The sequence below is a fragment of the Scedosporium apiospermum genome, assembly GCF_000732125.1.
Source record: "Scedosporium apiospermum strain IHEM 14462 chromosome Unknown SEQ_SAPIO_0097, whole genome shotgun sequence".
NCBI classification, from domain to species: domain Eukaryota; kingdom Fungi; phylum Ascomycota; class Sordariomycetes; order Microascales; family Microascaceae; genus Scedosporium; species Scedosporium apiospermum.
Window position 1 is genome coordinate 1 of NW_015971798.1, and position 23,893 is coordinate 23,893.

At 52.7% G+C, this 23,893-nt stretch overlaps 7 protein-coding genes across 7 annotated transcripts; 3 read left to right on the forward strand and 4 right to left on the reverse strand.

Moving 5' to 3' along the window:
• Positions 1–1,236: 1,236 nt before the first annotated feature.
• On the reverse strand, positions 1,237–1,997 carry SAPIO_CDS5081 (uncharacterized protein; the record flags this gene model as incomplete). Its single annotated transcript, XM_016787477.1, has 3 exons — positions 1,237–1,375; positions 1,471–1,664; positions 1,722–1,997. The coding sequence occupies 3 exons, from the start codon at positions 1,995–1,997 to the stop codon at positions 1,237–1,239; spliced, it is 609 nt and encodes a 202-aa protein (XP_016642808.1).
• A 674-nt stretch (positions 1,998–2,671) lies between these two features.
• Positions 2,672–5,927, forward strand: SAPIO_CDS5082 (uncharacterized protein; the record flags this gene model as incomplete). Its single annotated transcript, XM_016787478.1, has 6 exons — positions 2,672–3,487; positions 3,581–3,791; positions 3,867–3,970; positions 4,040–4,634; positions 5,208–5,828; positions 5,899–5,927. The coding sequence occupies 6 exons, from the start codon at positions 2,672–2,674 to the stop codon at positions 5,925–5,927; spliced, it is 2,376 nt and encodes a 791-aa protein (XP_016642809.1).
• A 1,002-nt stretch (positions 5,928–6,929) lies between these two features.
• Positions 6,930–8,231, reverse strand: SAPIO_CDS5083 (uncharacterized protein; the record flags this gene model as incomplete). Its single annotated transcript, XM_016787479.1, has 3 exons — positions 6,930–7,142; positions 7,220–7,967; positions 8,053–8,231. 3 exons carry the CDS (start codon positions 8,229–8,231, stop codon positions 6,930–6,932), a joined length of 1,140 nt encoding a protein of 379 aa, XP_016642810.1.
• A 1,072-nt stretch (positions 8,232–9,303) lies between these two features.
• SAPIO_CDS5084 (uncharacterized protein) lies at positions 9,304–12,062 on the reverse strand (the record flags this gene model as incomplete). The annotated part of the gene is made up of 3 exons (XM_016787480.1): positions 9,304–10,970; positions 11,070–11,189; positions 11,876–12,062. The coding sequence occupies 3 exons, from the start codon at positions 12,060–12,062 to the stop codon at positions 9,304–9,306; spliced, it is 1,974 nt and encodes a 657-aa protein (XP_016642811.1).
• Positions 12,063–17,534: 5,472 nt separating this feature from the next.
• SAPIO_CDS5085 (uncharacterized protein) lies at positions 17,535–18,138 on the forward strand (the record flags this gene model as incomplete). The annotated part of the gene is made up of 3 exons (XM_016787481.1): positions 17,535–17,739; positions 17,829–17,890; positions 17,974–18,138. 3 exons carry the CDS (start codon positions 17,535–17,537, stop codon positions 18,136–18,138), a joined length of 432 nt encoding a protein of 143 aa, XP_016642812.1.
• A 1,101-nt stretch (positions 18,139–19,239) lies between these two features.
• SAPIO_CDS5086 (Ubiquitin carboxyl-terminal hydrolase 6) lies at positions 19,240–20,987 on the forward strand (the record flags this gene model as incomplete). The annotated part of the gene is made up of 2 exons (XM_016787482.1): positions 19,240–19,255; positions 19,342–20,987. The coding sequence occupies 2 exons, from the start codon at positions 19,240–19,242 to the stop codon at positions 20,985–20,987; spliced, it is 1,662 nt and encodes a 553-aa protein (XP_016642813.1).
• A 386-nt stretch (positions 20,988–21,373) lies between these two features.
• On the reverse strand, positions 21,374–21,832 carry SAPIO_CDS5087 (uncharacterized protein; the record flags this gene model as incomplete). The annotated part of the gene is made up of 2 exons (XM_016787483.1): positions 21,374–21,571; positions 21,704–21,832. 2 exons carry the CDS (start codon positions 21,830–21,832, stop codon positions 21,374–21,376), a joined length of 327 nt encoding a protein of 108 aa, XP_016642814.1.
• Positions 21,833–23,893: the final 2,061 nt, after the last annotated feature.

The following is a 23,893-nucleotide window of genomic DNA, read 5'->3' on the forward strand; positions in this document are numbered from 1 at the left end:
AAAAAAAAAAAAAAAAAAAAAAAAAAAAAAAAAGCCACTGGCATTTCTGAGGTTCATGGAGAGTCTAGCCGAGAATCTAAAAGCACATAATGCTCCTACAGCTCCGCGGCAGAGCTAGGCTCGTCTCTGATCTAAAGTCCACCGTTTCCGTTGCGCATCTTCCCACCCAGCGATCAACGGCTTGGGGAAAGGGTACCAAAATCACGACTTGGAGAATCATTCAACCCGGCTACGTCGGCTATTTGTGGCGTCAATGGCACGGAATTAGAGCCGTGCCATTAATCTCGGGTTTCCGAGCAGACGCGAGGAGTATGATCTATGCCTGGCCCAAGCGACGACGGGACTGCTCTTCTCCCGTACAGTATTGTAAACTTCAACGAGGCGTTCTGCATGATGGACTTGAGGAATCATATCTGGATCTGAATGGGCAATATCATCCAGTCACGAATCAGAAATTGAATACAGTGATGAGGTGATTTTGGATCCTGAAGCATTCGAGGTGGATCAATGACGGCATTGTATGGGGCCGTAATATGGGGTGTCGGGAGGAAGAAGCTTGAATCGGTCTAGGCCTTAGATTCGTTCAATGTCTCAAAACGAATTGGGGTCTCGGTTTTATCTCCAAGGACCTTCGGTTAGTCCAATGTTTATAATTTAAGAAGCTTTTGATGGGGCTAGGGGGAACTAGTACCAGCATGCCGGGATTGGTCGACCGCTTTTATCTTCGAGTTCCATGGATGGCCTGTGGCAACTATGAGCTTCGCAAAGGATGCCGACTTGGAAGCTTGTTGCATGATCGTCACCTTTCGCAAGCATTGGAGAACAGTGAGTAGGGGACCAAGTGGTGTTTCAGATGCGAGTGATGTCATCCCAAGAGGCCTCTAGATTCCGTCCATACCTGATCCAGTCAAGTTTCCAATAGATTGAAGATCCTATTCCTCTATTACACGTGTAAAGAAAGTGTGTTTGTGAGACGACAAGTACATGTACGGCAAATCCAAAGCATCTCTGTCTTTGACTCCCAAGGCGAATTAAGCTTCCACCATATCCACTGGCTAACCTTTTTTTGAAGCCTTGGGTAGCCAACGCGACTTGAGTATCTTGCAAGGTGCAAATCCCCGGGTCCCTAAACCTGGTGATATCATACTTCTCCCATTCGATAGTCCAACCTCCAAGGGTATTGGTGTCGTCACCCAGCAATGCTTGTTAGTCCCCCTTCGAGGTTGCCGTTTTCACTTAGACGTTGTTGGAAGTGTAGGTAGCTGGTTGCGCAGTAGCGGGCTGAGCAGGAACCTGGCCAGTAGTCTGTCCAGTAGTTTGTCCAGAAGGCTGGGTCATAGGCTGAGTTCCCGATCCACGGTTGTGCTTTTCTCTGCTACAAGTTTATCGTGTCGTCAGCATCTAGCCCAAAATAACTTGATCTCCCTGATATCCTCATAAAAACAAACCGAGGGGGGGAAAGTCACTTACCGAGAACCAACATATCCCTCTTGGTCCTTATTCCACGGGCCAGTCTTGTAGATACCCAAGAGGGCACTGCCGAGCCACATCATGCTACTAATGAAGGAAAAGGCAAGCAGAGCCCTCCACATCGAACAGCGGTTACCGTTCCAGGAGAACCTCCAAGTGAATCTGAACCAGAAGCCACCGCAGCTGGAAGCCAACTAGTGAGGCCGTGTTAGTAGCTAAAACATAGAAATTGAGGCCATATAAGAACTCACGCCGGCAAGAAGTCCAAAGGCAACCATCCACATGATAAACATGGCTGCATCAAACGGAAATGCCCAAAACGTATACCGGAACGGCGGCATCAGTACCAGGGAAAACACGATGCTGATGACGGCAATCGAAATCGTGTAGTTGATCCTTGCGAAACTGCCTAGGTCGTGGGTGTGGAGGTGATGGATGAAGCTGCCCGAGATGCCGGTGACGATGACGGCACTTATGAAGGCCCAGCCGCGGAGGAAGATGGAGATGACTTTTGATGCCATACCCATTTTGACGGTATTTTGTGTTGATTGCTTTCTTTTGGAATTTTTTTTTTTTGTTTTGTATGTTCTCTTTTTGCTTCAGTGTTTGTTTCTCTGACTCTGTTCTCGTCAAGAAGAGTCCAACTTTTCGCTCTTGGGGGCTGGAAAGGGTCGGGGTTCTTATCCTCGAGGATAGCAAGAGGTGTAAGTGAGCCGGACGCACCTCGACACACCTAGGTTCGCTAGTCGCTTCTCATGTTTCCTCATTCATAAATCAGGATCATTCCTCGCCCATTGACCTTCTCGCGTGGTCCAGCTGGAGCTAAGCTCCTCGGCGACTCCCAAAACGCCACATGAGGGTATCCCAACGTCATCCGACGGGTGTCCCGGGAGTCCAATTCTGAAGAACATATTTTGAGTTTCTCCCTACAATGCCACATCCCTACATTGAAAAAAAGAGCGTTTTTAATAAATTGTTTCCCTTTTCGACATCGGACTTGGGTGGCTGAGAGCACCGACTGATGATCACGTGGAGGGAGCGATGATGCGATGATGCTTGTCGGAGCCGAAGAGGCGTGAATTCTCTCGGACAGGCGAATCGTTCCGACTCTCCATTCATGTATATAATTCTGGCGCCATAATATTCAAATACCACAAATCAGAAGAAGCGCGCAAGAGTAAATAAGTATACAGAGCTGGACATGTCACATTCACCATCTCTCGATGACAGGCGCGACTACGACGATGCCCAAAGAGGCTTCATCGCCGCCTTAACTCCCGGGATCATCAAGAACGCCAAGGGGGAAGTGGTATGGAACATCGATGAATATGCATTCCTCGAGAAGGACTGTCCCCCGACGGCCCACAAGCACCTCTGGAGACAAGCCCAACTCATCGCCAAGCAGGGCTTGTTCGAAATCAAGCCCGGCATCTACCAAGTGCGAGGCCTAGACCTCTCCAACATAACCATCGTCGAAGGCGAGAAAGGCATCGTGGTTATCGATCCGCTCATCTCGTGCGAGTGCGCCGCGGCGGCATTGCAGCTCTACCAGACTCACCGGGGTAAAGGCAGGCCCGTGACGGGGCTGATTTATTCTCACTCTCACGCGGACCATTACATGGGCGCCGCGGGAGTCCTACCCGAGGGTTGGAAGAACGATGGTAGTATCCCGATTATTGCACCGGAGGGCTTCATGGAGTCCGCTATAAGCGAGAACATCCTCTGTGGGCCGTCTATGATGAAACGCGCTGTGTTCATGTACGGCACCGCCATCCCCCGGTCTCCAACGGGACAGATTGGAGTCGGACTGGGCTTGGGTACTAGTACAGGGTCGACGTCTCTCATTCCCCCGAACGTGCTGATAAAGAAGACGGGGGAAGAGCTTGTTGTTGACGGCGTGCGCATCATCTTCCAGATGGTGCCTGGGACTGAAGCGCCGGCGGAGATGAATTTCCAGTTTCCCGATTTCGGAGCTCTCTTAATCGCCGAGACGGCTACTAACTGCCTGCATAATATCGTGAGTTAGCCGAAGAGAGGCAGCGTGTTCCTTGTGGCGGAGGACGCTTGGAATGTTAAAACTAACTCCGGTGCCACCCCGCCATCCTTTTAGGCCACCCTTCGAGGAGCCGAAATACGAGATGCAAAGGCATGGTCGAGCTACCTCGACGAAGCAATTGTGCTCTTCGGAGAAACGTCAGACGTCGTCTTTGGAAGCCATCATTGGCCTACATGGGGCCGGAAAGAGCTCATCACTAGGCTGTCTGAGCAGCGAGACCTGTACGGATATCTGCACGACCAGACCGTACGCATGATGAATCTAGGTAAGTCTTACGGAGAACCCACCCGTGCATATTAGAAAGCCACAACGCTGAATCTCTTTCTCCCCTTCTTCGTAGGGATGACGGGGGTGGAGATTGCCGAGAAGATACAATTGCCGCCGGCACTCTCGCGGGCATGGCATTGCCGAGGCTTCTACGGTTCGGTAAGCCATAACGTCAAGGTATGTATACCCGTGCCCATTTTCTCGCTCGATGAAAGATAAAGAGCTGACGAAGGGCTGGTCAAAAAGGGCATCTATCAAAAATACATGACCTGGTTCGACGGCAACCCAGCCCATATATGGCAATATCCCCCGGCGGAGGAAGGAAGAAGATACGTCGAGTGCATGGGAGGCGTTGACAGTCTCTGCGACAAGGCCGAGCAATTCCTGAGCAAGGGCGACGCCCGGTTCGCAGCGACGCTGCTCGCCCACGCTGTGGCGGGATACCCTGATCACGCAAGCTCCAGGCTGAGGGATCTCCTGGCCTCCGCGTACGAGAACCTAGGCTACGGCTCCGAAAACGGAACGTGGCGCAACTTTTACCTGACGGGGGCTCTGGAGCTGAGGACCGGTAGACGAGTCGGCCAGGATACGGATTGGAGTACGCCCGGGACGCATCTGTCTGTTGAGCAGTGGTTTGACGTCATTGCTGTGCGGCTGAATAGCGAGAAGGCTGCCGAGGCATCGTTTACGATTGATTTTGATGTTACGGATGTTAAGAAGAAGTGGCGGCTTATAGTGAGCAATGGTGTACTGACGCGACGGTTGCTCGAGGCTGGAGGAGGGGACGGGTTCGACCTGAGGTTGGTTTTGACGCGGGATCAGCTAGGGCAGATACTGCAGGGTAAGAAGGTGCAGGTGGAGAAGCAGGAAGGGGATGCTCGGGTCCTGGATGAATTGCTGGGTTATATCGGGAGTTGAGACATTGGCATTGGCCGCTGTGTCCTCTTGATCGAGACGCTGAGATCTGAGATCTGAGATCAGGGGTATTCTATTTTAATATTGAGAACCACTTCATAATACGAGATAATACATAGACCAGATCAGAGCTTCGTCGAGCTTCGTATTGATGTCTCAAGGCGGGGTCAAGGTGCTTACATCATAGCATCGTTTGTCTTGTGCCTCAGTAAGCTTAACAAAAAGAGAAGCAGAGGTCGGAGTAACTTTGACACTACTGACCAAAGGAGACCCCGCCTTAGCACCTTCTGTGCCTTTCGTGTTGATTCATTCGAATCCACCCCACCACATTTGATTGACCTCCACCTTTGACATCGACAACCACAACCCCAACCGCATTCTTCCTGGCTCCTCCAACTAAATACGAACATCGTCACGACCTCACCCAAACCGTCCCGCATCTCGAATCCACCCGTCGCCGTCTCTAATACCTCAAAACCACTTGCGCAACCCGCTCCAGAAACGAATCAAGCTCCTTCTCCGCCTGCACACATCGAGGAAACAACCACTCGGAGGGCCCTTTGGTCACGCCCCCTCAACAACCACCAGACTCTGCCCCAGTTGTGCCCCCCTCCCGCCGCCACCACGTCGTCCCACGACTCCTCCGGCGCCGCCCCCGGTGAAGGGCCGGCATCCGCACCCACCACATCCCCCACCTCCCCGCGCTTCCACCGCCCCATCCTCCAATCCATGCCCGACACCCGCCAGCAATCCTTCGACGAGATCTACGGGCCCCCCGAAAACTTCCTCGAGATCGAGGTCCGCAACCCCCGCACCCACGGCGTCGGCCGCCACATGTACACCGACTACGAGATCGTCTGCCGCACCAATATCCCGGCCTTCAAGCTGCGCCAGTCCACCGTGCGCAGGCGCTATTCCGACTTTGAGTACTTTCGCGATATTCTCGAGAGGGAGAGTGCGAGGGTGACCATTCCGCCGTTGCCGGGGAAGGTGTTTACGAATCGGTTTAGCGATGATGTTATTGAGGGCAGGAGGGCGGGGTTGGAGAAGTTTTTGAAGATTGTGGTTGGGCATCCGCTTTTGCAGACGGGGAGTAAGGTTTTGGCTGCTTTTGTGCAGGGTGAGTTCCTCTTTTTCTTTTCTCCTTGAACTCTCCCTCCCCATCTTGGCGCTAATGAAGTTCTATGTAGATCCAAACTGGGATAGGAATGCCTGGTGAGCTCTCGCGGGCTTAAGAGAAGCGAACAGAGATCACGTAGGTCTCGCATCTCGCTGACGAGATCATGATCTACCTACCATTAAGCTGTGCGATATTTCCAGGCGTTACAAATTTTGGGAGAAAACAGGACCTTGGTGGATGGAGCAGGGCACGAGTCTTCAACTTTCAATGTTTCTATTCTTCTCCTCTATCCCTTCTCGTTTTACTTTTCTTTTTGTTATCCTTTTCTTTTTCTCACCTCCCTCGCCTTGTTTCTGCTGTTGAAGTTCTTCATGTGTACTCACGTACCTTGTGTGATTGATATGGGGACGTATGCAGGCTGTGCGGTAGTCGAGATTGTTCATGTTTGAAAAATGGTAGCACTAGCGATCCGGACACAAATCAAAACAGTTTACATTCTTCACTAGTCATATCTGTCCAACTCAAGCCCTCTAGTAGAATGCACTATACACACACACAGGGAGAGAGAGAGGTTGTAGGAAATGATGCGTCATTATATTGAGAGCCTCCAGGTATAGCAACACGGAGGATTATGTCTATAGAGGATGGTATCACAGGCCCTTCCTTCACATAAAGCGTACATTAGACGTATCGTACACTTGATCTCTTCTCCTTTTCCCGCCTTGCCCCATCCGCCTTTTTCTACCCCCATCTCAGATTCTCTTGGGAGAAGAGTGTGCATATGTACAAGATCTCTCAGGTGCTGCTCAAGGCCCCAACGCCTTCCGAAACCCCAACCCAATGAATGTGGTTCTCTTCTTTCGTTTTATCCCTCTCCGTCATCTTTTAGTAAAAACCCAATCGAGCTCCCCCATTCTATTCCCAAACTGGCAAATGGAAAACAGATAGGGTTGAGAGATTGCAAGAAACAAAAAACTCCAAAACATGATGATACAAAGCCTGATTGCCTTTCAAAAACAATGTTGGTACAAAAGCTCCTCTTTTCGTATCGGAGCTTACCGTAAAGTAGTGGAGATGGACTTTCCGTTTCTTCTTTTCCTTTTAAGCTGTAGTGCCGCAGATGCGGAGGATGCCTTCATACATGCCGAACATGATAGCAGCGCTAGGCACCGTCCGCATCAAGTGCGGAGTCATTCCGCCGTAGAGACCGGCGAGGCCTTCTTCTATCCAGACGCGGCGGAAGCACTGGATCAGGCCTGTGTATTTCGGTTGGCCGTTGGCCATCGGGGCTTGTCGTAGTCGTGTTCGGGCGACCTAGAAAAGCAGAAAGGTTAGGCCAATCCGTCAAGTATGCCGCAACATGCCCAGAAACGAGCCGAACAAAAATTCACCTCATGAGGATACGCCGCAACAGCAGCAATCAACTTGGCCCCACCAGCCGCAAACACCTTCCCAGTCCAATCCACCGCCTTATCCCACGCCGTCTTCTCCCTCCCGCTCAACTCAATCAAGGCATTCCTCCTCGCCAGATAGCTCTTCATCTGCTCGTACATGACCCACTGCATAGTCGACTCCGCAACGCCCAAATAACTAGCACTCATCCCCTTATACATGCTCCTAAACCCTTCATTCCTCAAAATCTGCCTCGTACAATCCCAGCTATTCCGATACTGCCTCTTCGTCACACCACCGCTCTGCTCCGCCACGTTCTTATCAAGCTGCAACCTCGTCTTGATCATCCAGATGGGGTTCGTCGCCGTAGATGTAACGATACCCGCCAAAACACCCGCAGATAGGTGCACCCACGCAGCCTCCTCGCCGCCGTTGGCGTATTGGGCTATTAACCGCTTGCCGTTGCCGTACGTGTAGAAGCTGATGCTGCGGGCTGGCACGACGCCGACGAGGTTAGGGCCGAGACCTTTGAAGAGCGCGCGGGGGCCCTCGATGCGGTAGACCGAGGCGAGGATCTGGATCGTTTCGCGGAGGTGGAGGGATGCGGAGCGGAAGAAGTTGAGGGAGCTGATTTGCGTGTGGGCGACGCGGGAGGCGCGGATTTGGGATTGGTAGAAGTCGGATTGGAGGCGGGTTTTGAGGACGTCGAGGGGGGCTGTGAGGGCTGCTGCCGTCATGCCGCCGACACTTTTTGTGTGAAAGATCTTGTTAGCCTTTCGCCCGTCACGGGGTCGAGCCAGAGCTCCAAGGGGTATTTTGATATGAGCCTTACCCTCCGGCGACAAAGTGAGCCCAGGACTTGGCAAAAGGCGACGCCTCGGGCATGGAATTCGGTAGCACATCGCCCGTCTCACGCGATTGTACCATGGCGGCTCGCTCAGCGATGCGAGTATCATGGGGGCCCGCGGCGCCCCGGAAGAGTTTTTCGGATGGTGGATGTGAATGCGCCATGGTCGTATTTCGATTCGATTCTTTGTGGAGTTGGGAAAGGAAATGGGGGAAGACCAGGCGCGTTGTTCAGACCGCGCTGGTTGCGATTGTTCAGGATCTCGGCGGTTGTCGAACGACGGTTTGTGAGAGAAAGCAGGAAAAAAAATTGTTGGAAGGCCTCCCAGGTTGCGATTGCCTCACATGCAGTAGATCATCCCGTTGTAGCACATCCAGGACGAGAAGAGGGAATCAATTATTAACCGATGAAGTAAAAGAATGAATAATTAAGATGAAGTTTGCAATAGTAGAAAAATTCCCCTAAGGTCCAAGGAGATCAACTTAGACGAAGAGAAAAAGAAAAGTTCTGGTCACATCGAATCATGGACCAAGTTCAAAAAGGGCAGTTCCCAGTTCCGGTTTCTGGTTGGATTTGGGGAAATTTTCAGTACGATGTACGCAGTACAAATGACTTGTACCGTGTTAGTAATGGAGAAAATAATCTTGATCCCTGCTAATTAACAAAGTCACGTCACACCAGACGGGCATCTTCACTCAACTTGTCCCGACGTGTTGGGCGGGATCAACCGACGATGACCGCACAGACCATTCCTGATGTGTCAGCGGTCTTATCGTGTACTACGTGCAAATACTGGAATGCACTGTAACCCGCACGAATCTCGACTTCCTCTCATGGCTGGGGTGGACGAAGACGCCTCGTCTCAGCTCTGTCTTACTTCCACTTATCCTTGATTATTCTCACTTTATACTAACAGAAACCTCCTGTAGTCCTGGTGTCCAATCTATTCTTGTTTTCTACTTCTTCCATGTGCCGCTCGGGGAATCTATCTAAACAATTGTTGCATAATAAACGAGGATAAAAGGTGCCCTCTTCCCAACTCCACCCTGAGTGTTCAGGTCGAAGCAACACCCGGCTCTGGCTATCAAATTGATCCTCCTATTTCCCTCTCGCTCCCAAGAATGCAGTACCTCGGTAAATGTGCTCTATATCTACCCCTCGTCATAATACCAAAACACTCTTAGCACACCTCAATCCCACCAGTAGAACCTAAGATGGACCATGCTCTACCGTCCGTCATGGGTGCACTCCATGAGCAGCAGCCACGGGGCTCGGTAGCGGCAGCACCCCAACCTGCACCTCCTTCATCTCCATCTCCTTGACCGGCGTACTCAAAAAGTTCGGATCCCGTGGTAATCCTGTTGGAAGCATCTTCCGCGGAGGGCTCGTCTGCGTCGTGATGGAATCGATATCCATCCGCGACGAGGGGGTCTCCTCCCTATTCCCGGACCCCGAGGTCTTTCGGCCGTGGTGCTGAGGTGAGTGATGGGCCGTCCCGGCGTCCTCGCTTTCGATCAGGGCTCTATGGGGAGGGGCCTGCTCGTCAACAACAAGCCTACTGACCAGATCCTGGCGTAAAACGGGTTGGCTTGCGGGAGGAGGAGGCGGTGGTTGCTGCTGCGGTTGTTGTTGCTGTTGAATACTCGGTAGCTTATTCTCACTTCTCTCGTTCCCCCTCATCATCGCACTAACACCGGCACCTCCTCCCCCTCCTGTGCCAGGACCAACATTCGTAGCCGTCCCACCAACACCTTGACCCGAGCCCTCAGCAGCCTTCTTCGCCGCCCGCCTCCTCATCTCCCTCCTCAATTTCAACTCAGAAATCTCCTCCTCCGTCGCCGTCTTCCATGTACACTTAGCATGTTTCTTAGTACACCCTTGACAAGCCGTCAAATGCTTGACGCACTCCGCCCGAAGCCGTCTGCACCTATCGCAAGGCGGCGTGATCTCGTCTCCCTTCCCCAGCGTCTCGATCATGCTCGTAATCAGCGGCCGATGCAAAGCCTCGGCGTCTTCGGCCGCTGAGTCTCTCCGTGGCGTTGCCGGCGGTTGTTGTTGCGCGGGAAGACGTCCGCTGGGAGCGATGGGCGCGAATCTCGCCGTCGGACTAATCGCCATAGGATGATACGGCTGTCCGATCGGTGGCGCCGGGTTCGGATTTCCGGGCGCTCCTCCTGTCGCTACCGCCGATACGGCAATATGGTTCGGCCCCGGCGCTGTTTGGATCCCGTACATCGGTCGCGCAAACGTGTTGGGCGAAGGCGAGGGCGAGTTGAACTGCTGAATGAGCTCCGCGTGGAGGTCACACACGTCGCCACCGATGCCAGCTCTGGACCCACGCACGCTATTCTTCCGCTTCCGATTATTCACCGCCTGAAACCCACCTGCCGCGACCGCGGACGCCTGCTGCTGTTGTTGTTGCTGTCCCCTCTGCGCCAGTATACCCGACCTCCTCCCCCCAAGCGCATAAACAAGCTGCTTCGCCCTCCTCGCCACCTCCTCCGCCGTCCGCACGAGAGCCTCAAGCCTCGCCTCCACAATATCCACCGTCGCCAACTCCGCCGCTTCATCCTCCTCCAAAGGCGCCGTGGGTATCATGCCGTCGAGGGCCCCCGTGCCGATGAGCCGCCAGTCGTCCTCCATGACCTCGACCTGCATCCCTTTCAGGTGGAACTGGCACACGCGCCCGCCGCCGGGTAGCATCGCCGTCGTGAACCCACCGGGGTTGGACCGCGCATAGTGGATGATGTCGGACCAGCGGACGGGGTGGAGTGTTTGTGGTGTTTGGGGAGGGGATGTGAGAATGGGGCCTTCGAAGGCGCTTTCGACGGCTTTCATGAGCCGGGGGCCGGTGAGTTTGGCTCCGAGGTTGAAAGCGAGACTTTCTTGTCGGGTTAGGACTCCTAGAAGAGGGGGGAAAGGAGGAGCTCCTGTTAGTGAAACTCGTTTTGTCGATGAACGAGCCGAGCAAGTTTCATTCCTGACCGGGGAGCGGAACTTACCCTCATAGTCTGATAAGAGCTTCAACAGGTGCCCGAATATGTCCCCTTCGCCTTGCACCAACCTTAACTTTTCGTAGCTCGCCCGCGAGAAATAATTGATCGGCGTGGATACCGGCGTGCCTACTTATAGTTAGACAATGACGGCCTACCGTCTATCATTATACAAAAGGAAGCTGTTGGTGTTGATTGTGTTGGAGGACTCAACGAGTCAAAACCGAGGACTGTGGCCGGCAAACGAACCCAAAAAAAAAAAGCAAACGAAAAGAAAGGGAAAATGGAATGAGAGACAGAGAGTGAAATAAAGGAGGAAAGAGATATGATTTTACCAGAGACTGGGCTACTCATTGTCATTCCAGCTCAGACAAGAACGAGTATTGTTTCTCTAGTACTTTCTTCTTCCCGGTTTCTTGTCAAATCTCATCTGGGATAAGACAAGGACACGGAACACGGGTTGACTGTCCGGGTTCCACGATGAAAGAGAGACACGATCCGTCAGGAGGACTTCTTCAGGAAACAAGGAAACAAGGCGGGGGAAAGATAAAAGGTACGTCACGGATGAAAAGGCCGAGTCGCCGAGGGAGAAGGGGAAAGAGAAACAAACAAGCCTTTGTAAATGAAACCCAGGCTGTAAGGAAGAAAAGAAAGAGACATGGTAAAAAGCGGTGTTGGAGCTCGCTCTTTGTTTTCCAAAACGGAGGGTGCCAAGCTGCCCAACACTACCCAAAGAAGCAGGAGATGTATCGCAAAGGTAGGAAAGAGTAAATAGTGTTAGGGAGAGAAAAAGAAGGAGGAAAAGCACAGCATACCTGGATGTGGAGGACGTGACGACGCCATCTGCGGGAGAGTGTTGAGACGGATCGGCTTTCCCCCACAGACACCACCAATGCCGCCGGCACCGGCGCTAGTACTACCGCCGCCGCTTCCTCCTCCAGTATCCCCAGTGTCGATCTTCTTCCGCTTGTGCGGCTCCTGCTCTGTGGTTATGTGTGCCATTGGATGGGACTCTGCCCGAGGCGGGACGAAAGGGGCAGGGGGGTTAAAAAGGATATCCGAAATTTGTGGGAAGGGAGCTGAAAGGAGGGGAAATGATACCCGAGAGAGTACGAAGATCTTCGGAAATAGGAATGGGAGGGTGTATTAGGAAAAGAAAAGGGGATGGGGGGGCTCGAAGTTGAACGAGACTCGAAGAGAGAGGAACAATGGAGGGGATGTGCGAGAAGAAAGAAAAAGAAACTCGTCAAGTTACTCTTCTGGCTGGCTGGGAACAGCCTGACGGGTTTTTAGAAAAGACCGAGAGCGCGGGAATGAGATAGAGAGAGAGAGAGAGAGAGACAACGGATGGGGACCGAGGGAACGGAACGGTGGGAATAAAAGGATTGTCGTTGCGTCTTTCGTTTTAGAGGGCTGATGAAGAGAGAGTAGTGGAAGAAAAGGTTTGTGTTCTTTTGCTTTCCTCCAGGAAATCTGAAAAGAAGAACAGTGCTTCCTCCTCCTCAACGGCGGTGGACTTCAACCGCGTACAGTCTCTAGGGGAGTGGTTTTTTCGAAGCTGTACGCCCTAAGAAGAAGACAGGTATCCCCCAATGGCGAGGGAGGAGGCGCCGCGGAAGGGAAGCTACGGATGTGCGTTTACGAGCCCAAACTCCGGAGAAACAAATGTTCGAGAAGATATTGAAAAAGGAAAAGGAGAGGGAGCAGAGATTCCGAAAGATAGAGGATAGGGGGCAAGAGGGAAGTATGGCTCGAAGTGTGGGAAGGACAGAAAAGTATGGGGGTGAGAGGGTGGGCTGCGGTGGAAGAGGAGCGTGGAAGCTATTCGATCCAGCGCCGGCGGAGGGCTACTGTAAGTCGAGGTCTAGTAACACATAGATCTCTTCCGGCCTCCCTGGAACGAAGTGATCCAGAAGACCGCGCCACCGTTGAGCTTGCCTAGTCCGCCTGCCTCTCTACTTGACGTCTGGTTGCCTCGTCGTGTTCCTTCTGGCCCATCTTTCCATCTCTACCTTGCTACTCCCTACCGCTCTCCTACAACAGGCCAAGTCCACCGCGCCTCAAACGTCCCATGGGCAATCAAGCCCACGAGTTTGCCTACTGGCCACCGACAACTGTGGAACGTGACCGGATATTATGATGGGATATTGTTCAGAGTAGGTAGACGGAGAGGCAAGCCAGTTGAGCGGAAAAAGCAACGAAAAGGGGTGAAGGCAGCTGGATAAAAGCCGAAGGAAACAGAAAGTAAAAAGGAAATATGAGAGATGAGATGTAAAATATCACCGCCCGGGAAAATAATCAAAAACCACATCAGAAAAAGGAAAGAAACAAAGGACACACGCCCCCACCATCGCCGGGGAAAGGAAAGACCAGAAAGAGAGATGAATGTCGCGAACTTAGGACTGACGGCGCCGGAGGGTATGACGTCTAAACATCCATTGACGCGTCCTAGCTTCTCTTGACCCCCGGCAAGCCATTGCCTGCCCTCCCTCGTACTACCGGTTTTTGGTTTTCACTCTACGCACTATGCTGTTCTTCAACTCGATCGGTGCTGGGTGTTCTGTCCACTGCGAGATCGAGAGTTTTTGTCCTCGTCCAGGGCTAGGTAAATTTCCCCGAGGTCGGGAATACTTGGTGTCTCCTTTGCCCTATCGTAGCGCACACTTATAAGTCTTGTCCACCGTACTGAGCAAGCCGCCCTTGGCCCGCCTGCGGTTAGATGAATAGCAGACAAGAAAGAGAGAGAGTGTGCGTGTGTGTGAGGAGAGAGAGATGGGATAGATACGTGCTTTTTTTAGCCCCCAATAAAGCCTCATCGCCGCACATCTCCCGCCGCTGCCGTTCCCTTCCCCAGAATTGGCAGGCACCAGCCCAGCTATCCAAATGAGAGGGCGTTCACTCCATTCTCCTCCGGATGGACTGACCACCTGTCGCCGGAGGCCCTATTTCTTATTTGTCTTGGAGGTAAGATCGGTGTGGGACCTTGACCACCATTAATCTCCTACAGAACTATTAACTCTCTCGTAAAAACCCCATTTTATAATTTCCTGCCATTTTGGCCGCTGTCTCTCGCTTCCCGCGATTTCCCTCCGCTCAAAGTTCTTAGTGTGTTTCTTTTTCGGCTAGATCCCGGTATAAGTGGTTTTTTGGTGTCTGCGTGTTTGACCCTTTTCGCTTGTCTCACTTTTTTTCTGTTGTTTGCACTAGGGCACCTGCCGGTATTGGAGGTCGATCGGACGCGGGTAGCGTAATGTTGTCTCAATCCTTTCTACTGGGAACTACCCATCTGAATCCCTGGGATTTCCTCGTCAGCAATTAGGATGGATGGACCGCGGCCAGGCCCTGAGCTAAGCCTAGAGCTAAGCCTCAGGTAACAGCTGGTGTGGGAAATAAGAAAGAAAAAGGAAAGAAAAAGGTACACGGTGATGAAGTTGTACGCATAACAGCAGAATGTGCAGGCTGAGAAAACAAATGGTGTACTAGAGCAAACAGAATCCGATGACACTAGTCCAGTTCGATCGATATCTGAGCTTGCCTGGTCCAGAACACAGCTGTGGTACCCAGCTCACCTGGGTCAATGGTCATATTCCCTCTCGCCTTATTCGATGCTCTTCCGCCGCCACACTACCTCAGTGTCTAAGAACCACCCTTCGAGCTTATATCTCTTTCGTCTACCGTCGTCCTCTCATTCCCTCTCCCTCTCACTTCTTGCATAATGCAAAAACTGGAAGAAGAAGGTTCCTCCATCATTACGTAGTTGGGCGGCGGTCGCCTTCGGGTAATCGCATCTGTCCGACAGTCACCAGCTTGGAACCCTCTCCTTTTCTAACTGCCTTCCATCTTTTGCCTCTCGCTCTGTTTCACACTCACACTCTCGGTATCGTGTTCCGTAACGGGGTAGTGTGACTAGAATATGGCAACCTCCGCTAGGAAACTCCCTATCCTCCTCACCCACACATTTGATTCACCCACCCTCCAAAGGGCTGCGACCACCCACACTTGCAAAGGTCTGCAAGTGTCGTGCAATGAGTCAAGCAAAAGGGAGACCCGCTGCCTGGCGGCGGGGGCTAGTAGTACCGCCGACATGTATGACAAGAGCTTTTCTTTTCTTCTCCAACGAGACAGGCAGCACAGCGGACACACCATTGTCCTCTAGTCGAACCACGGAGCCTGCATTTCTTGGCCGGCCAGAAGGCACATGCCCAGAGCAAGTAAATGCCGGCCGGTGCGCACGATGAAACTTAAAAGAAAATCTCCGTGAGGCCCTTGCGTCAGAAGAGACAGGCTCGTAGCCAACAACAAATTCAGAGAGCTCCACAATTGTCCAACGCTGCATTGCCTCGTTGACCTCTCCTTTTTGGGAGAAAGGAGCAGCATGAGCACTGGAGCCTTGGCCACGTCGCTGCCCCTAGTGCGTGTCCTGGCTCCCTACCGTACGGTGCTAGCAAAGGCGCGTGAGGTTTGTCTCTTGGGGGGTTCCGTATGTCGGTGTCGGTGTCGGTGTCGGTGTCAGTGCCGGTGAGGCCTGCCAAGTCATCTCCAGAGAGGAAACCCCCGTGCACCTGACTTTCCTCCCCTGCGAGAAACGTATGTCTCTGAGAGAGGGGGGTGAAAGAAACTAAGGTTCCTAAGCTTGACCGCTGGTATTTGACCGAAATTTGGACGTAGTCAGTGTTGTCTCGTGGAACAGGTCACAAAAATTCCTGTTGAATATCACCCGTACCCTCGAATGATATTGATACATTGGCGCGATGAAAGTGTCTCAACACCCACCTTGTGAGTTGCGAGTCCCGGGGCTGGCAAAACGAGAATTCGCTAGTGTGCCGCCTTCGCCCAGGAGTAGATTCAGACTCACCTTGCCTCACGCCGTTAGCATGTTCGAGAGAGTCCCGTCCCCTTCCCCTGAGAACGGAGGTTACCGCTCAGTGGGAATGGGGGCCAAGGGAGGACTCCTTCACCCTCTATCCCCGGGCACCCGTTCGTAACCTCGGGCTCTCGCCCCTCTGGAGCTAGCGTAGACTGGATGGAAATTTGGGCCTTTCCCGCCCTTAGTTATCCCGCTCGCCAAATGGTTAGACATCGGAGTCAGTTGAGGGTATCCACCAACTCGCACATTACGCAGACACCACCCACCTCCTTCACCCTCACCCTCCTATTCCTTCAACGTCCACGCCTCTTGGCTGGCACACAACACACACACACAGTACTCCCACACAGGATACAGGATCCTCACCACACCCCCACTCAGGGAGAAGTGATCCGGCAAAGCCAACCACTCTTCTTTTCACGCCTCTCCCACCGACACCGCCGATTTCCTCTCCTTCTGAATCCGGAACTTTTTCCAACGGCACACTGCATGCGAGTGTTGGGGGAGGGGAGGGAGGTACGGTGAGGTGTCAAGTGCTCCAAGACCCAGACAAAGTCGGTCCGCATGCCCATGCATTGGTTTCCCAAAACTCTTCGCCACTGGTATGCCTTGGACATAGAGGAAAGAGAACGTAGCTTCCTCCGGTCTCGTTACATCTTTCGGCGGCGGCTGTCGATAACCATCCCACACCTTCCTTTGGTCTCTGGTGTACGCACGGAATATCAGCAAGTTGCCGATAGGGGTTATGTCACGAGCGTAACCCTGACGCATGGCATGGCAGCAGCCACCCGGATGATAACAAAATAATCACCTGTTTTGGCCGGTTTCTTGAGGCTTAAATCGAAGAACATTCTTTATTTTCTCTGTGGGCAGATGGTAAGGACGAGTGGAGATGGCAATTGCGATGTTGCTCTGCAAGTATCTGCGGAACGACGTAAGCTCAGAGAGCCAAACAAATAAAGAGACCAAAAAAAAAAAAAAAAAAAAAAAAAAATTCTCTGTGAAACAGACTCTTAGCTGATGGGTGATATGCCGTGAAGAGGTACAGAGCAACTTGGCTACGCACCACGAACAGGTCACCCAGTGATGTGACGTCCCGAAAAGGAAGGGCAAAAAAAAAGGATGCTGAGAAGCTTCAAAGCTCCAAGCTCCCGTCGAGATCGAAGTACCTTTGTACCTTCCCCGAGCCCCACCAAAATAGGTTGGACCAGGCGGCAGAATTTCCTTCACCGCCCTCGAAACCCAGTCTCCGCCCCACGTCAACACAGCATGAGCAACCTGCGACTTCAACCTCATCAATTGTTACAGCACAGCGGCTCACGTTTCTTATTTCCCAGCGCACGAGGTCCACGCGAGTAGCCTCTTTTGTACAGAAAAAGGCGCGGATAATAACTTGTCGACCTTCGTTACCCGCCTCATTGACGAAAGACGGTACAAAATCAACCCGACGAACAAACGAACGACCTTTGGATACTTCTGTTTGCGCGAGGAGGGGGGAGCTTTCGCCAGCAACGAAGGCTTTGATATTTCCGAGTCGACGACGAGGGGATACAGCTACATCAGAGGGAAAATAAGGAAGAAATCCTAAAAAAAAATCGCAGCGAACAATGGCCGACAGGGGCTCGCATCGTGGTGGACGGGGCGGCTATCAGCATCGTGGAGGCCGTGGGGGAGGTCGGGGCGGGGCGGCGTATTCGGGTGGTGCTGGCGGGGACCACAAGGACAGAGAGAAGCCGAAGAAGGAGAACATCCTCGACCTAAACAAGTACATGGACAAGCGGATAACGGTAAAATTTAACGGTGGTCGCGAGGGTAAGCTGAGCCTAGGAGCCGACAACCCAACTTTTGCGGTGAAGGTTCATTTCTCCTGTTTCTGGGACTGCTACTAACGCATTGGACAGTCACTGGCTCTCTCAAAGGCTTTGATGCGCTCATGAACCTGGTGCTGGATGAGGTAGAAGAGGTAGTTCGAGGCAAGTACTCTGTCCAGCTCTCTCGGCCCTCTATTCTCTCATTATCCAACCCACCACTGTCATTTTCTCCTAGCCCCATGAGGGAAACACACTAACCGTCTCACTAGACGAAGAAGGGAATGAATCTACGCGGTCCCTCGGACTGGTTGTTGCCCGTGGGACTCTCCTCGTTCTCATCAGCCCAGTGGATGGTAGCGAGGTCATCGCTAACCCCTTCGTTAATGAGGACTCTGACTAAGAGGGTGGGGGCATCGAAACTCGGTTTTACTCTTATTATGATGTGGGTTGGAATACTTTACCCTAGCCGAATGTAGCCTGCGCATTCGTACCTTAACAGAGGTTGCCCCTGCCATTCCTACTCGAAATTAATCTCTAAAGTAGGGGCAGTGAGGACAGGACTATGGCTTGGTGTTGCTGATAAGCCGGATACCATTGCGCGTTTCATGTTAAGAGCAGGCAGGGCCAGAAAACAAGAAGAACGAGTGGTGGTCGAATAGGTTCCCGTGCCATAGAATGGATCGGAACAAATGAGCTTTGAGCTCGACATGAAGCAAAAGAAAACAATCAATTCAAAAATACAGACACGAATGCCGGAATGGCGTTACACGAAATCTCCTACTGGCCTCACAGCGAATATCGCCCCCAACACAACGCAGCTGCCTGGTTTCGTTGGGTTGGCCAACTCGGGCAGGTTCCCGGAAACCCTGCATCTCGTCATCCTGTGACACTGTCTCAAATGCACGCCGCCGCCACACATGGGGTCGATACAGAGCCGCCTCGTAGACTCTTGAGTAAGTTTGTGTTGGTCAGTTTGTCAGAGAGTGACTGGGGCGACGGTATTTGTAGGACATCGCAAATCGACCTGCTTGCCTCAACAAAACCACTTTATGTCCATGAATGGTCAAGAGATCTTCTGGTAGGAGCCAGTTGGCTTCAGGTGATATCACGTGATTACACCTGACGAGGCGAGTGTAGTTCGTTGTCAATGCAGTTCAAATATTGTTAGTGCCCGGGTGCCCCAGTAACCCCACCATTGCTAATCGACGCTCTGGGCTAAATCACGAACCATCGAAGAGCTCATTACCATTTTCGCCTCCCATCGTCGACCAGGGTCTTGCGTAGACTGTTGTTGCCTTGGTATTTTTGCCTCACAAAGCTTGACTCCTGCATCGTTTGGCTTCTGTCAGCTTCATCTGCTTTCCACCTTAATTATTTCTCCATCCGCAAATTCTACTCCGGTTTCTGCAACTGGCTCCTCTCTCCCTGTCTTCACCCCGCCTTCTCTCAACGCTTCCACCGAGTTCCTTAATTACAGCTACCATTGGACCTGACTGCGAACATGGCTACCATTCCGGGTTCGTATCTCTGACTCTCCCCCCCTCCAGCCACACAATCCAGAGATTTCCTAGCTAACTAAGGGGAATTTCTTCCTGTGATACAGTGGTGGTAAAGCACCAAGGCAAGAAGTACGACGTCGAAGTCGACACCTCGAACCCCGGCGAAGTCTTCAAATACCAACTCTTCAGCCTAACCGGCGTCGAACCCGAGAGGCAAAAGATCCTCGTCAAGGGCGGCCAACTCAAAGATGACACCGACATGAGCAAGCTCGGCCTCAAGGCCGGCCAGACAATCATGATGCTCGGCACCCCGTCGGGTTCGGGCGGTGACCTCGTCCGCCCCAAGGAGCCCGTCAAGTTCCTCGAGGACATGACCGAAGCCGAGGCCGCGCAGCAGCAGGGAGCCACGCCCGCCGGTCTTGTCAACCTCGGAAACACTTGCTACCTCAACTCGACTCTCCAGACTCTTCGATCGATCCCCGAGCTTCAGGATGCTTTGGTGAAGTACAAGGCGCCGGATAGCAGTCGTGGATTCGGGGCGGTGGACATCGTGGCGGACCTGCGTGATTTGTACAGGCGAATGGGCGAGACACAGGATAGCTTGGAGCCCATTACGTTCCTGAACACGCTGCGCAAGGTCTTCCCTCAATTTGCCGAGCGGTCGAGGTCCAGCAATGTGTATGCCCAGCAGGATGCCGAAGAAGCGTGGTCCCAGATCCTTGCGCAGATTCGATCGAAGCTCCAGATCCCAGGACAATCGGCATCGGCGTCCTTTGTCGACAGGTATATGACGGGCAATTTCGTTTCCGAGCTCAAGTGCGACGAAGAAGGGGGCGAGGCGCCCGTCGAGTCCTCGGACCAGTTTCTCAAGCTCAACTGCCACATCAACGCCAACACAAACCACCTCAGGGACGGCATCGCCAACGCCCTGACGGAGAAGATTGAAAAGAACTCGGAAGCCCTCGGCAAGGAAACGACGTTCACCAAGACGTCCAAGATCTCAAGGCTACCTCAGTACTTGACGGTACACTTTGTCCGGTTCTTCTGGAAACGCGAGAGCCAGAAGAAGGCCAAGATTTTGCGCAAGGTTTCGTTCCCCAAGGAGCTCGACCTCGTCGAGTTCTGCACCGACGACTTGAAGAAGCTCCTCGTGCCCGTCCGCGACAAGGTCAGGGAGATCCGCAAAGACGAAGAGGACATTGAGCGCGCTCGCAAGCGACGCAAGATCCGTGATGCGGGTGCCGACGTTCCCGGTGCGTCCGGCGAGGCTGCTCCCAAGAGTAAGGAAAAGGAGAAGAAGGAGAAGCAGGAAGCCGAGAAGAAGTCGGCCGACGGCGATACCGAGATGACGGAGACGTACAAGACGGACGCCGAAGTCGATGCAGAACGCGATGCCGCGCTCCTCGAGGCCAAGAAGGAGCTTCATTCTCTCATCAGCCCCCAGCTCCTTGAGGACGACGGCGCGAACCAGTCGGGCATCTACGATCTCCGCGCCGTCATTACCCATCAGGGTTCGAGCGCTGATAGCGGTCACTACACGGCGTACGTCAAGAAGACGGCGCCGATTGATCCCAAGACGGGAAAGAAGGGCGAGGAGGATGGAAACTGGTGGTGGTTCAACGATGACAAGATTTCCGAGGTGGCGGGAGACAAGATTGAGACGCTTGCTGGTGGCGGTGAGTCGCATTCGGCGCTCATCCTGCTATACAAGGCGATTCCCCTGCCGAGCGCCAGCGGCGTTGTCGAGTAAGGAGATTTTGGCGCGCATAGTGGAGGATGGCTGTGATGGACGTGGAGTGGTTTCCAAAAAGGTAGTTGCGCGACATGATGCGAGAACGAAAGAATCGGACGGCGTTTTCTTATGCTATTCATACACACACTGGCATGGGGATCCGGCGACTTGGTGATAGAGTATTCCGACTCAATGAATTTATGCTTGCCTGAATAGGGGTAGAGGTTCCTCAAGAAGAAAAACATGTTCTATTCAAACCGTGATGCCTAACTCCGTCCCATGATATGTCTATCCTTGTATACAATGCAAATTAGTCCCACCGAAAAATCGTACACATCAATCACAGCATACCGCCCGCACACCGAATCCTCTAACCTACACCACCCCGTGATTTCTGTCTTCGGTCAAGGCCACCTCTTCGACTGGTCCGCCTCCTCAGCCGCTTTCCTCCTCGCCGCAGCAGCTTCCCTCTCCTTAACGCGCGCATGAAAAGTATCCAGTTTCCTTTGCAGCAACTCCTGTTGGGAGTATAAGTGGCGTTTCTGGGCTTCGAGAACGGCGATTTTCTCTTCGACGGGGGCTTCGAGGATTCGGTTCTTTTCCTGTATTGTTGGACACATATTCGCTGTTAGCCCTCTCTTTCTTTCCCCTTTTGTTTTTCCCCCTTCCGGCCCGGAGAGTTCCTAGAGATATGAAGGAGAAGGGAGATGAGAGGGGAGGGTGTGAATCCAAACCTTTTCAAAGTCCTGGTTCGTACGGAGGCCGGCGCCCCACCATGTTCCGGCGATGACGATGATGGCGACGCCAGTTGCGCGGATTGCGCTGCGGATTTTGTGGCCGCTGGTGACTACTGGTTTGGACATTTCTCTTGTGACTTGTAGGTTTTGGTATTTCTTAATTTTCTTATATTTATTCTGTGTCAGACACCGGATGGGACAGTTAGGACCGAAGGGTCGGCGAGGCAGGTCGCGGCAAGGGAATTGCGCGGGATGGGTGCTGGATCGGGGACTATTCCGTCCTTGTTTGTCGAATTGGATGCTAGATATCGTGGAGGAACTGTACTGGGAATAATTGAGGACCTTGGGTGGGTGAAGGTGGATTTATCGCGTGTCGTTGTTTGGAGATTGGAATCTTCAATCTTGATCTCGATCGATCGAGTTCAAGATTGAAGTCATCTGCTGAGTCATCAACGACATGCCCACCACCACAATGCAGGGCCCAAAGTGGAGAGCTCAGCTCCAGTTCTTAGAAGGCAGATTACATCTCTGAGAGTATTCAAGCCATGAGTTTCCTCAAACAAGCGAGCCGTGACAACGATTTGGTGTCTGTGGAGTCTGCTCGAACCACCACTCAAGTTGGTCGAGACCGGCAAGTCATAAGTGTTAGCTCGTAGAAGCGGTAATCTTCTCCTCAAGGGACCGACCAAACGCGCAATATTTGATCTTAAAACTCAGTCTTCGACGAGACAGCGAGTCGACTAACAAGGAAGGCCAGCCACGCCACCCTCTCATGGCGACCACGTCAGCGCGTCTTGGCATCGTGGCTGACGCTTCGCTCCTTGAGTGAAGAACGGACAGAACACACTTTGCGAGAGCTATCGATGACGTGCCGTCCCGCTTAACTAAGGGTATCCTTTTCGGTCCGGCTTCTTGTTGCGCTGTATTTCGTACATTGCTTTGAAAAGCCCGCCACAGGCTGTAGTGTAATGGTGGAGGGATTCGCCTATTTTTTTTTGGTTACGCGAAAGCTCTTGCTAGGTCAGCCGCCCATAAGTTGGCAAGAAGAGCTACGAACAACGCTGCTCCCCACAATTTTACCCGGGGAAGCGTTTCCCGACTGCCGTGGTGGTTCGTCATATTGCGTACTGGCGGAGTGGCTGCAGATGAATGCAGGTCGCCGGCCTGAGCGAATAAAGGTAGGCGGCACGCGTGCTCACTCGACTTGCAGTATCGTCACCATCCCATCCGCGCACTAGTGGGATAACGGGTGGAGGATTGTCAGTCGGTCGCCTCACTTGGAAGGCAAAGTTTGCGTAATTGCCGGGTTTCGTTTTAGGAGCCACGCTGCTGTCGCAAACAGAGAGTCTCGGCGAGGTCTTTTCCGTGTGATGCGCCAAGGAAGATAGATGACGGCCTGAAGGTAGTACAATACGTCCCGAATCGGCGATCATAGTTTACACGATTCCAGATCTTAACGCCGCCTGACCCTAGATTTTCCAAGGGCTTTGAGTAGAACCCGAGAGGGCAGATGTGTGATTCGGGCCTAGGATCTATGTGAGAATATTCAGGACTCTTTGCTCTGGGCCTTACGTGGAGAACTTGGCATCGGCGCAAGATTCGATCGTGGGGACGCGCGTCGCCGCCATCACGGGTCGCGAGAGATTTTGGCTTCATGGGGGCTCGATGCGTTCGGTGTTCAGTGTGACTAGTTTTAGTGCGTTTTGCTGATGAATTCTGTTGGTCCGCGACGATGGGAGGCGAACGGAGATGGGATCGAGGAGCCTCCCGATTCGTTTCTGGTCCCAATCGAGGTCGTATCTCGTCCTCATGTACAAGCAAGCGGAAGGAAGTGGGAAGTAAAGGGTGTTTTTCAAAAAAGAAAAAAGAGAAGAAAAAACCGCGATATCGACCCGATATGCTCGCTCCTCTGCGTGAGATTCTAGGAGATGACCCAGACGACTCTCTGTCATTAACGTCTGCTGCTGTTATCAATCTTCCTCACCGAGCTCTGATAGACGCACACCGAAGCAGGCAGTCCAGGCAGCATCCAGGCGAGCCGCCCCTCTATTAATTTAATGTTACCTCTTCCCAGGCGACAGCGATAAGCCTCAACTGAGATCCAGTGTTTGATTTTGATCAGATCGATCTCGGCGCCACCAGACAGACGCTGCTTCGTAGACTGTCGAATTTGCTTTGTACAAGTAC